Source organism: Herpailurus yagouaroundi, unplaced genomic scaffold (assembly GCF_014898765.1).
Source record: "Herpailurus yagouaroundi ecotype Mexico unplaced genomic scaffold, PumYag 182, whole genome shotgun sequence".
Lineage (NCBI taxonomy): Eukaryota > Metazoa > Chordata > Mammalia > Carnivora > Felidae > Herpailurus > Herpailurus yagouaroundi.
In genome coordinates this window covers 7,644,719-7,657,894 of record NW_024412413.1, presented here as the reverse complement: position 1 = coordinate 7,657,894, position 13,176 = coordinate 7,644,719, and the positions used below count along the sequence as shown (strand labels likewise).

Sequence of the window (13,176 nt, the reverse complement as noted above, 5' to 3'; positions counted from 1 at the left end):
GTGGCTGCCTATTACTCATGGGAGAGCCTCAGAATCAGCAAGGCCACGAGTTTTTGCCTGCCTCTCCTATTGTCTGACCCTCAGACACCTCCTGAACCTTGCCTGTTTCAAACCAGGACCCTCTCCCATGCTGCTGATCCCTTCGCCTGAAACATCCCTTTGTCCAAGGTCCATTTGTCTTATACAACTTGGCCAAAATGTGACCTCTTCCAGAAAGCCTGCCCTAAGTCTGATCTGAACTTCCTGTACTTCCCCTACACTTGCAGATGCTTCTGCCAATCCCCCACAGCAGCAGGACTAGGCTTTTGTGGAGTCTTAGGGTCCAGCGAGGTCTTGACACCCAAACAGCCCTACGTTCACAGCCCTGCGCTGTCACAGGCCTCTCCCCTCCCTCCATGAACTAGGGACTCCTTGAAGGCAGAGTCTGACTCAACTCTGCATGGCCCACACTTGGCACAGGGCTGGGCACTGGACAGGGCTCGATAAATAACTGATCAAAGAATCAATGAGAAAAGCAGTCGGGCTGGAACCATCTTCCATGCAGATTCTGAGAACTAATCCAGCACCAACAGCTGGGTTTACACAGAGGCAGCTCAGGAGGAAGGCAGTATGGACACTCAGAGCTGCCCAAAGAGCGCAGGTAAGCTTCTGACACATGGCCTGTTCTGTAATGTACCCATGAGGTACACATCCGGTGGGTGGGCAGAGCAGCTCACCTGCTGATACGTGCATTAAAAAGGCAGCAGCCAGGGGCACCTGGGTGGCTCGGTTAAGCATCCAACTCTTGGTTTCAGCTCAGGTCATGATCTTATGGTTGATGGGTTTGAGCCCCACAATGGGCTCTGTGTGGAGCCTGTTTGGGATTCTCTCTCTCCCTCTCTTTCTTTGCTCCTCCCTTGCTATCTCCCTCTCAAAATAGATAAATAAGTTTAAAAAACAAAAGAAAGGCAGCAGCCAGACCCTGCTTACTGCTCTCTGACCCTGCCACTCCTGCCTCACCTTGGCCATAGCCACAGCGCCCTTCTCAGTGAAGGTGTTGTCGTTCAGGTTGATGACCCGTAGCAGGGGGTTGATGGCGAAAGCCTGGGCCAGGGCAGTGACACCGGGGTGATTGATCCCATTCTGTGGCATGTGGACCTCCTCCAGAGTCCCGATGATCTGTGAGGGGCAGGAGGGACAGAGCAGAGTGGTGGGCTCCCGAGCTCCAGGGACATCCAGTAGGTAGGAAGGTGGCACTACACACTAGATACGGGGAGAGGCTGCCATCCACTTGGGCACGGGCTTGTCCACGGATATTTTGGGTGATCTCAAAGCAGAACTCTGGGCATGGCTGTATCTGATCCCCTCCATAGCCTCATGAGGGAGACTGACCTGGGATTAGGAACTCCACCAGACAAAGACTAGGGATCAGAAAGGCTAAGTAACTTGTGCAGGGTCACACAGCGCAGAACACAAGTTTCTGGGTCTGGTGTCCTCCACACAGGGAGGACCCTGGGTGTTGGCCCAGAAGTCTGCCCTGGTCCTTCTTTGCACATTGCAGCTCCACTGGGCCTGTCTTTCTTGGGGCTCTCCTGCCCTGTTCACACGGTACGACTGGTACCCCACATCTACCTCCTTTTCTAGGGGGCGAGGTCTTCCCCAACCACCTAGCCTTTCTTCATCCCAACCTTTTGACACTTCCCTTCTCTCTGCTTGGAACACTCTGTGTCCTTGTTTGTTGGCATTTTCTTGGTAGACTGACTCCTATGCAGTCTTCCTATATACCTCTCATTTTGGATACCTCCTCTCCCAGGAGGGCTTCCAGGATGCCCCCACCCCCACCCCAGGCACAGGCCAGTGCTCTGCCTGTATCCCCAGAGCACTCTGTCCTTCCACTATCATGGCGTCCGTCATCTGGACTATCAACAACACCTTCCTGTCTACATTCCACCAGTTTCTGAGCTCTGAAGGAGCCCATGCCCCAGTCTCCGCTTCCACCAAGGATTGAAGCCAGGCCTGCAAGAACTCTCCAACTAGGGGCCTTTCGTTGTTCCAGGGTACCAGAACAGCGCAGAGGGTTCACAAGCAAATACAAGCAGGCCAACTGAGGAACGCTACCAGTCAGGGCTGCTCAATATTTTCTGTGCCGCAGACCCTTCCGGTGGTCTGGTAAAACCCCGGCACCCTTCTTAGCATGTTTAATAATTTTAAAACAAATTATATAGGACTACAAAGGAAATCAACTCAACTGGAAGACAATCCTCAAAATAGTTAGAAAAAAACCCAAAGGTATACTGTAGTAATATGCGTTCACCATATTACAAAGGCACTGAACAACAGCACCTCGGGGCAAGTCTGCAGTTATTGTGACGCTACCGCATGAGAAACGTTTCTGTAGATCTGTACAACTATTTCACGTGAAAACATTTGTGATTTCTACCATCAACACAATCACGGGCGGGTGTTTTCTCTTTTATCTTTATTTTTTTTTAAGTTTATTTTTTGAGAGAGACAGACAAAGTGCAAGAGGGGGAGGGGCAGAGAGGGCAGGGACAAAGGATCTGAAGCAGGCGAGCCCGATGCGGGGCTCAAATTCTCGAACCCTGAGATCATGACCTGAGCTGAAGTCAGACACTTAACCAACTAAGCCACCTAGGTGCCCAATCGTGGGCATTTCTAAAGCAGCTGAGGCTTATCATCTACTTTCACAACTGAAGGTAACACTACATCTTAAGGGCACCTGGGTGGCTTAGGGCATGATCTCACAGTTCGTAAGATGGAGCCCCGTATCAGGCTCTGTGCGGTGGCTGCTTGGGATTCAATCTCTCTCTCTCTCTCTCTCTCTCTCTCTCTCTCTCTCTCTCTGCCCCTCCCCGCCTGCACTCTTTGTCTTTCAAAGTAATTAAAAAAAACCACTACATTTTAGTTACATTAGTGTTAATAATCATGCAATCTTCCCCCATCCACGTTCAAAGACTCCCTGGGTTCTATCCACAGACTAGAGGCATCCTACGGACCCCAAGTCCAAGAGCACAGAAGGACATCTGATGGATGCTTAGCACAACCACAGCACATCCCCATTCCCACCCACCACACTGGGGACAGCAAGGTGAGGGAAGGGGCGCAGAGAAGGCGTAACCTTTAATGTCATGATCTTTACAAGGACGGTAACTAGGCTCCTCCGGCTCCAGAGGCAGCAAGAGCTCTCCTGCAGCCCGGGGTCCAGTAAGGCACTTGTCCCCCACTATTCTCACTCTCTGCCTGAGGCAGGCGCTCCACCAGGTAGACCGTCTTAAGTAGCAACACTATGGGGAATGTTGCTGTGGCCTGAATACAGTTAATACCGCTAGGATACTGTCTACCACAGAAAACATTTACATTAAGTGAAAAGACAGACTCCAACGTTCCCAGCCCCATGGGGTAGGGGTGGCCCTCTCCCGGAGCTCACAGTCAAGATCTCAACAGTGTCAGGGGAGGGGGCAGGGCACCAGGGCAGCTATGAGGAGAGAGGAGAGTGGAAGGAGAGGAGTAGGGGGTAAGGGCACCTGTGCCACTGCCCCCTACCTCCGTCTCAAGGCTGAGTCTGAGGACTCACTCCATCTCTGTGCCCCACCCACTAGAGGCAGAGACACTGACCTTCAGGGAGCCCAGGCCGACGTCATGCCAGGCTGTCGTCCTGCTCGCTGCTCTGGCACCCCTGACTCCCATATCTGAGCCAGGCAGACCTCGCTCACTGATCAGAGCCACACACAATCTTCTCAAACAGGATTCCAGGAGCCACTACCAATTCACTTGCAGTGCTGGATGGGGTGGCTTTTCAGACACATCACAGGCACTCTGCCCCACTGCAGAATGAGCCAGCAGGCTCAGAGAGGGGAAGCGGCTCACCCTAGGCCTCGCAGCTCAATTCCAGAGTAGGGATGCAGACCAGGATTAAAAGCCTCACCCCGAAAGCTTCCGCCAAGGCAGTGGCTCCATCGTTCTCCAGACGGTTTCTGCCAGCCACGAAGACCTTCAGGCCCAGTGGCTTGCCCTGGGCACTGGACTTCCGGTGACACTCAGTCAGAGCCGCTGCCAGGATCTGTGGGGGAAAAGGCAAGGGGTCCAGCCCTGAGGCAGGAGACCTGGTCTTCAACCTCCCATGCCACCTACTGGCGGTGGACACAGGGACAAGAACTGCTCGTAAGCACCGTGGCCGTACTGCACGTGTGCCAGCACCCACAGCTTACAACAAAGGGCTTTCCCATATTCCACTTCATTTGCGTGTCCCACCACCCTGTGCCTCTTAGAGACGGGGAGATAGAGACCTGGCAGGAAGGGAGACACCAACATGGACAGGTCAACTGAAAGACAGGTCCTAGGGAAGGTGCTTCAGTCAGCTCACTTTACTGCCAGATGCCCCGTCAGATGGGGACCATCGTGATTCCCACTTTCTGGCTAAAGAAACTCAGGTTCCAACAGGGACAGAAACATTCCTCTAGTCGGTAAGCAAGTGGCTGAGTCTGAACCAGAACCTAAATCTTCTGGCATCTCTTGCATGTTCCCCAACACCTAAGGAGAGCTGGCTGAGACCATGGCCCTGCCACACTCATCGGACACATGCCTGTGCCCAGGCCAGCCACCCACTGCAGGGTCTCAGCTGCTGGGAGGAAAAACCGGAAACCCAGTTTGTCCTGCTGTTGAGGTGGTGCCAGGAGGTGGCTTCTACATGGGTGATACCAACAGAGCCAAGAGTTAAAAAATACTGGCTGGCTGCTGGGAATCAGAGACACCACAGTAAATAAAACATAAAAGATTCACAAGAAGGGCATCAGGAGAGAAGCAATGTCTCCACAGCACCGACAGGCCATCAGCACGTTCAACGAGGGTCCTCTTGCACCTCATTTCAACCTCAAGACGAGCCTGAGAGGCAAGGGGTATTGGCTTTCAACTATAAACAAGGAAGCCGAGGCTCAGACAGGTAACTGAACTGGCCACGGTCCCACAGCAAATATGCGTCGGAGTTGCAACTGACAGCCAGGTCAGCCTGCCTGCACAGCTCTCTGTCCCTGGGAGCCACCACCAGCCTGACTCCTGATGCGGTGAGCCGTGCACATGCTCAGTAGAGACTGTGGACTTCCGCCACCAACCAGCCTCCTGAGGAACCTTTGCAGAGGAGGCAGCCAACTGTACCAGCACCCCCCATTCTCCCCAATTCCCTCTGGAGGTCATCGCTCCTACAAGAGTCCAGCTTGGGGACTCTGGGTCTGGAGAGCTCCAAGTAGAGGGCTATGTCTCATTCCCACGTGAATCCTCGAGGCCCCTCCAATTCCCATGTACGTGGCACACTGGCCACACTGAATGCATTCCAGCTGGAGGGAACAGATCCTTAAGGACCCAGAGACCCTGGTGCTTGCGGCCCCCGGGAGGTTCAGATCAGCAAGGCCAGCACCCACGAGATGAGACAAAAAGCTCTCACCGAATGAGTGGTGAGGAAGGTAAAGCTAAGTACAAACCACATTCAAGAGTGGAGCGGGGCTGCTAGGAGGCCCCTGGGTTCAAACTGTTGTGTTCCCTGGGCCATCCCATGTGCTGAAGTAAGGGCAATGCCTGACAGCCAGTTCTGGAAGCTCAGTCCCCCCTGACGCTGCACAGCAGAAGGCAGCTAATGGAAGGCTGAGGCAGATTACAGGCAGGTGTCCGGCTCCCCCAGCACACCCCACTCTAGGTTGGGCTGGACCTGTTTTCTGTGCTGATGTCAGCACCTTAATGTCTTAACACATGCACGGCTTATTGCCCAATTAGACTGTTGGGGGGCAGGTCGAGACAGCTGGGAGCACGCCCCAAATCTCCCTCCCAGGGAGCGAGAGGCAACAGGCACCCCCTGCAGGGGAGGCCGCTCCAGGACCTCAGCCTGGGACACTGCGAACACAAGTTCCCCTTGCTGCTCTGATGGGTGCATGGAAGCAGGTCCAAATCCCACATTAGTCCCACCCTAGCAATGCCATCTGGGGGCTTGACCCAAGTCCAGTTAACTGGAAGACTGGGAAGAGCATCACCCCCCATTTCAGCATGAGTGGGAGAATGAGGGTGTGCATTTAACACACCTTCAAAAAGATGTCCCCAGTCGCTGTAAGTCCCTGTGTCCCAACCCTTTTTTTCTTTTGTTCAGAATGTGAATGGAGGTAGGGAGGATGGGAATTGGTCTTTCTGGTATCTGGGCCTAAAGGAGCCAGAACGACGGAAAAGAGAATAAGGCCGGGCTCCCCCAGTACAGGTCTGGGAAGAGAAGACACGCCTTTCTGTGCTGACCAGCCCAACTGGTTGGGAGGACGGGGGGGCCCTGTCCAGGAAGAGGGTGAGCTGTACCCAGGCCCAAGCAGTTTCTCTTCCTGGGTTCCCTCCCCTACGTGCACACACTGGGCCTCACGTGGCTCTGCCAGCTGTTCTGAGGGCACAGTGAGTCTGGGATGCCCAAGCCCTGCACTCTGCAGAGCCAGCAGGTCGAGCATGTATGCGACACTGCCTCTGTGTTGCCAAGACAACACGGAGAACCGGGGAACGGTTGCTTGGCAACCCCGCCCTCCAGGCCTCCACCTCCTCTCCCCACTGGCCACAGGCAGCTGCCTTTGAGGCCTTTCTCCTCTGAAGAGAAAAACAACAACCCAGCCATCCCAGATGGTGGCCAAGGGCACATATTTCCAATGGATGCAAACGCAGCAGGAGACCAGACAGGGAGGGAAGAAGGGTGAGGGACAACAGGCACATGTGGGAGGGCCCGCCACACCCACCTTGCCACCTCCGATGCCCATGCCACAGTTGTTGAGTTTGAGCTCGTGAAGGGTGAAGCAGGCGGAACTCTTGAGCAGGGCCTCGAAGCCTCGAACGCCGTCAGGCCCAAACGCATTGTCGCTCAGGTCCAGCTCAACCAGCTGCGCCCCGGCTGTGATGAGTCCCTCCCCTAGTGAGGTCTGGGCACAGAAAGGGCTCATCTCAGAATCACAGACACCCACCAGATGTTGCTTCTATGCCAGGACCCCTGCCCTCAGGGGGCACCCAGGCAGAGACACAAACCGTTTCAGTACAGAGCTGTCCCTATTTTATATCCAGGACTGGAAACTCTGAAGAGGGCTCCCAATTCAGGTGGGGCGTGGGGCTTGGTATACATGGGGGTGGTCAAGGAAGGCTTCCTATAGAAGGTGGCATTTGAGCTCAGGCTGGATGAGAATCAGTTAACCACAGATGAGGCAATTCCAGCCAACAGTAAAAACACGAACATAAGCAAACAAAAGAACGTAAACAAAGACACAGGCGTGAAGCAGCCTACTGTGTGTCTAGGACTCCAGAAGAGGTGGAGGCTGGAAGGAAAGGGAGGAGTCAAATCAGGCAAGCGCCCCGAACACTAGGCCAAGGACTGTGACCCTATAAGCCCGAGAGCAAAGGGCTCTGAGGTGGGTGAGGGACAGAGAGGACATATCCTCCAAGTCTGAGGAGGGCACACTGATGTGCAGAGGGATGCTGGATATGCCGACTGCCCGCCCAGGAGCATGAGACAGTGATCCAGGCAGCAGAGGAGGAAGCTGGCTGGCCAGCGTGGTGGGAGATGGGAGACATGAGCCCCAGGTCACAGGCCTCACAGAGGGAGGAAGACCTGCAGAAGCTGGGCGTTCAGAGGATGTGCAGGAGGGAGGCAGGCACTGCTGGGGCCTCCAGGGTTTCTGGCGGGCACCGGGCAGATGGGTGCCTGTCTCCGAGCCACAGCCCAGGACCGACGTGGCATGGAGACACTGAGCTCTCCTGGGAACCTGCTGGGCTGGGGATACCTACAGTTCCCCAGGAGATGGGTGAGGAGGAGGCTCTACCAGAAACTGGGGGCAAAACAGGCGGGGCACTCATCATGCACACGGTTCCCAGTGGAGGGCAGGGGGTAGCAAGAGACACCGTCCCTGCCCAGGCCACAGACAGGATAGCTGAGGCAGTTTCCACTGTCTTCCCCACCACTGACTCAGCAACAGAGGGCCATTCTCTGGCTGCCCCAACCTTGGAAGAAGGCCACGCCCCTGCCATCTGGCGCTGAGGACCTCCAGCCCTCCAGCAGTCAGAGTTGCTGAACCCTCTGTGTCTGCTCCACCATCCCTGCATCTCACGCCTTTCCCTGACCCCAAATTCTCTTATCTGCCTTTCTAAGATTCACTCTTGTTGCTGGTAATACGGAGATAAGAATATCTCCTTTAAAGATGGAGAAACTTGGGATGCCTGAGTAACTCAGCTGGTTAAGCGTCTGACTCTTGGTTTCAGCTCAGGTCATGATCTCACCGTTCGTAAGTTTGAGCCCGCATCCGGCTCTGGTCTAACATGCGATTCTCTCTCTCCCTCTTGCTCTCTGCCCACCCGTGTGTCTGTACACACACACACACACACACACACACACACACTGTCTCTCAAAACAAACTTTAAAAAAAATTGAGAAAATTAAATGCTAAAATTCAGGTAAAATAATGCACACAGGGACCCATAGTTCGTATCCAACAAGTATGTTTTCTTCCCTCCCTCTTCTAACTTTTTTTAACTTTTCTTTTTAATGTTTATTTATTTTTGGGAGAGAGCACGAGCAAGTGCGTAAGGGAGGAGCAGAGAGAGAGGGAGACATACAATCCAAAGCAGGCTCTAGGCTCCGAGCTGTCAGCACAGAGCCTGATGCAGGGCTCGAACTCACAAACCATGAGATCATGACCTGAGCCGAAGTCAGGTCGGACGCTCAACTGACTGAGCCACCCAGGCATCCCAACCTCTTCTAACTTTCAATCCTTTTACATACAAACCTCCAAATGAATTCACGAAATTTATACTCTAAATTCTACCTTCACCTGGTTCTTGTTCACCCTTTGAAGCTGGTAACTTAACCAGCTCCCCAAGGGCTTCCTCAATCCCCCAGCAGAGAAGCCCTCCCTCTGGAGTCCCCATTAGGGCACCTGTCACTTCCTGAATCACCTTTAGTTGTTTACCAGACCAAGGTGCTTTATTATTTTTTAAATATTGACTTATTTCAAGAGAGAAAGAGAGAGAGAGCACACTGTGCACATGAGATCAGGGGAGGGGCAGAGAGAGGATCCCAAGTTGACAGCACAGAGCCCAACTCAGGGCTTGATCTCGCCAACCAGGAGATAATGACCTGAGCTAAAATCAAGAGTTGGACACTTAATCGACTGAGCCACCCAGGTGTCCCATTATTATTATGTAAATTTATTTATTAATATATTTGTTTATAGATCTATGCATTCATTTAAATGCAAGCTCTACACCCAACATGGGGCTTGAACTCACGATCCTGAGATCAAGAGTCACACACTCCACTGAGCCAGGTTCCCCCAGAGTGAGGTGCTTTAGAAATGAAGTTGGTGCATGGGCACCTCAGGAACCCCTGCATTGACTAGAGGCACGGAGGACTGAGAAGGCAGCCTGCACAATCAGGGTGAGAGACCCATAACACAGATGGTCACAACAAATAACTGACCAAGAACCTCACCGTGAAGGCATCTCATGTACTAGGCCCCATGTTACTGAAAGGCGGCCTATTACCAGCCCTGCCTCTTTCCCTTGAGCCCCAGGCAAGCCACGTTCTGCTCAGTGATGCCCCCCTCACCTCACCCACCGAACCCCAGGCTGGGAACCTGACCCGAGCCAAGCTGAGCCCCAGGAACGGGGAAATGCAAAACAGTGTGGATGGAAGCCACCCATGATGAGAAGCAAAGCAAAAACAGTGGTATGGAGAAAGGGAGGGCCCAGGGGGAGATGGGGGGGGGCCACAGAAGGGCATGATGGGGAGCACAGGGAAGTACAAAGCTAAGAGAGGAGTAAGAGCGGAGGGAGTGTGATCTGCGGTGAGGGTGAAACCACGAAGCTCAGGAATGAACCCTGGAATCCCTGGGCGCTGCTGTACCTCCTATCACTAGGCCTCGAGTCTCCATTCTCACCTGTACCCCCACCTGCCCATCAGGACACAAGACAGATGCTGTGCTCCCCTGGCTTCTATTCCAGCATCTTCATCACAGGCTGAAGAAAGTGTGGACAAAAGTGTGAAAAAAAGCCCTGGGAACTGCTAAAGGGGCTCCTGTGCCCAGGGGAGGGGAGCAGCGGACTGTGCACTTACCAGGGCTGGTGGGATCTCAGACCGCAATCTCCCTGTGAACATGTCACTCCAGTGGCATCGCTTTGGAAGGAGGAGGAAGAGAAGCATTAGGAGTGCCCCTCAGAGGTGGCCTGCAGGCAGCACCTCACCCTCGTGGACCACTGACAGTTACAATGCTTTTTAATTTTTAATTTGAGTTTCCTCAGCAAAAAGCTGGCCCAGCTCTGGCAGAAGTTGGGGGAACCTGGCATCCTCCAAAGGCCATATAGGGCCCAGCAGAACTGTCAGGAAAACCTGATTGGCCCAATCCTCTCGTTTTCCAGGAGAGAAACCAGGCTGCGAAGGAAAAGACCGGCCCCAGGCCCAGGGCAGTGGCAGGACCAGGGCCAATATGCCAGACTCCTGGCCCAGCGCTCGTTTCCAACATCAGTTTCCCCATACACTCTGGGTGAAGCAACACATGTCAGGATTTGGGTGGCAGGGGCAGAAAATAAGCAATATAGGATCCAGCAGCCAGGAAGTTACTAATTTTTCAAGGCTTTTTTTTTTTTTAAAGTAATCTCCATGCCCAATGGGGGGCTCAAACTCATGACTCCGAGACCAAGAGTCTCATGCCCTACTGACTGGGAGAGCACCAGCCACACACCCTTCAAGGCTCTTTTCAACCCTCTGATCACCTCCAGAAGGTAGCCTTGCTCTGGGGCTGGTGGATCTTGCCCACTTCTCCGCTCCTTGCTCATCTGCCTTTGAAAAAAGGATGAGCAGGACTCAAGCTCAAGAGGGGACAATGCGTCAAACCAGAATTTAATAATGCTATTTTGTTTCCTTTATGGTAAGGAAAACCACTTTACATTTACAGAAGGGATGTTTGCTTTTACATGACATCAAAGTGAGCTGATTTAAACAAAATATCAGGTAATGGCACCAAGGCGGCGGCTCTATGATAGGCCAGCAGAGTTTAAAAGCTCCAAGCACACAGCCTTACCCTTCAACTCTGGTTGCTATGTCCACCCAAAATATCAACTCAGGCAGCTCCATCCTTTCCTGGGCCAATCCTGGGAATGATGGAACCCAAAGCAACTTTCCCTTGAAAATCCAGTCCTTGAAATGTCTGAACTAAATGAATCGAACCTTAAGTACTGGGCAAACTGGTTTCCTTAGAATTCTCAAGGCCTCCAGTAAACAAATCAACACCCGCAGGGCCTGGGGGGCGGGGCTGGGGGGGGGGGGGTCAGTCCACATGGGTGGGCTCAGTGAGTCACATCTGAAGACCGGTGCTCAGGGCCAGGACAGGCAGCCACAGCCTGAGCGCCAGAACCCTAACAACTGGCACCTTACCCCGAAGCTTCCCAAACCCATGTCTGATGGGTCAAGGGTCAGCATGGGGATCTGGAGCACAAGGACTAGGTTCCAATTCCATCTTAGCTGACTCCAGGCCTGCCACTCACCCTGCCCAGTCTCTGACCCCTGGGATCCCCTCTTTGGAATGAAGCTTTGGCCTCAACAATCTCTAAGTGAGCAGTAGCAACCGCAGAGCAGTTATGATGCTGGGCTGTTGTTATCTGGACTCCGATCCCGCCTCACTCCTGAGATGTCTGACCCTGGACCACACTTTTCTCATCTGTCAAGACCTAGCTTATGCCTGTGTTGCAAGAAGGGTGGTAACATCTTAACTCGAATCAGCACCCCTGCCCAGAACACCCCTGCAACCAGGACCCTGACCCAACCCCGGCTCCCTCCTGCACGCGCAGAGCTGAGATGCTGGGCGGAGCGACTCAAGGCGCTAGGTCTGCACAGGATGACAAGATGCCCAAGGCACTCCTGATGGCCAAGCTCTCTCACGACACAAGCCTGCACAAGCCTGGTCACCGAGGCAAACTCACAGGGAAGAAAACCCTTTTACAGAGGAGCCCAGACTCAGAGCGGAGTTTGGTGCAAGGCCACATAACGCAGATAAGGTGGTGGTACCAGGGCTTAAACCCAGACCTCAGATGTCAAAGCACAGCTCCTCCATTCCTGCCCCTTCACTGGTCACTGGGGTGGGTTGAGTTCTTTTGCAGGACAGCGTCCCAGCTTATGCTCAGGAAAACAACAGGCACTGGGCCGAAGAGAAGAAACAGCCAACGGCTTGGCTATTAACCTGACCGCCATCTTCCTGAGGAAACAACAGCAAGGCCACCTCACGAACTAGCTCTAGGTCCTCACTGGGCAAACCCGCTCTGCTGGCCCTGGCCCTGCATTCCTTCCCTTCAGAAAGCACAGTGGGGCTGGGAAAGAGCACTGGACTTGAGAGTGTGCCATGTGGCTGGGCTACTTGTCAGCATTAGGATCCTGGGCTGTTTACTCAGCTCCTCTGAGCCTTGGTTCCCTTGACTTACAAAAGGGACCCAGTCTTTATTCCCCAGGGTGCAGTGAGGATTAAATGACATGTGCAGAAGAGCCCAGCACAAGCCTGGTCCCACAGGCACTGAGCACCATTTGCAGTTGGGAAAGTAGGGCTCTCCCTCGTGGCTCTGCAGAGGCTTTAATGTGCTAATAAACAGGATTCCCGGGAATGGAGAGCGTGCAGGGACACCTTCCTGACGTTTTAAACACATGATACCCCAACTCTTCTCACAGAGCACTTTGAAGGACTGGAATTTCATGGGAGTCCCCTAAAGTGGGGCTAGCTGAAGGCTCTCTCTGTCCAGTTCCGCTTCTTTCCCCTTTATCTTTCATGGATGTTACTGGATAAACCTGACATTCGTATCTGTTACTGGGGGACCCAAGTGGACATATCATGCAGGGAGAGGGAGGGGCTCTGGCCAGCACCGGGAGGCCAGAGCAACAAGAGGAGCTGTTCATGGTGACTGCCAACAAGGCAGGACCCTGGAAGGGTCTAGACATAGGCAGGGGTTGTGGTGGCCTGAGTGGAAGCTTAGCCCCAACCAGTCTGGGCCTGCTCGCCCTGCAAATCTTACCTTCAACTCTGATTTCTTCTCCAAGGCCTTGGCGATGACCCTGGCTGCCTCCACGCCCACCGTATTGCCCTCCAGGCGCAGAGCCTCTAAGCCATCAAAGTCTTCGATCTCTTTAATCACATCTTTGGC

At 53.6% G+C, this 13,176-nt stretch overlaps 1 protein-coding gene across 3 annotated transcripts in view; it reads right to left on the bottom strand.

Annotated features, from left to right (window-relative positions):
* The window catches only part of RANGAP1 (Ran GTPase activating protein 1), a 32,612-nt gene that overhangs the window by 10,467 nt on the left and 8,969 nt on the right, over window positions 1–13,176 (bottom strand). For all 3 annotated transcript variants that reach the window (XM_040490722.1, XM_040490723.1, XM_040490721.1), the window contains exons 3-7: window positions 13,048–13,175; window positions 10,109–10,168; window positions 6,750–6,929; window positions 3,926–4,060; window positions 1,000–1,158 (exon numbers count right to left, since the gene is read on the bottom strand). In XM_040490722.1, the coding sequence (XP_040346656.1) occupies window positions 1,000–1,158; window positions 3,926–4,060; window positions 6,750–6,929; window positions 10,109–10,168; window positions 13,048–13,175 (662 nt within the window). The remainder of the gene's footprint in view (window positions 1–999; window positions 1,159–3,925; window positions 4,061–6,749; window positions 6,930–10,108; window positions 10,169–13,047; window position 13,176) is intronic.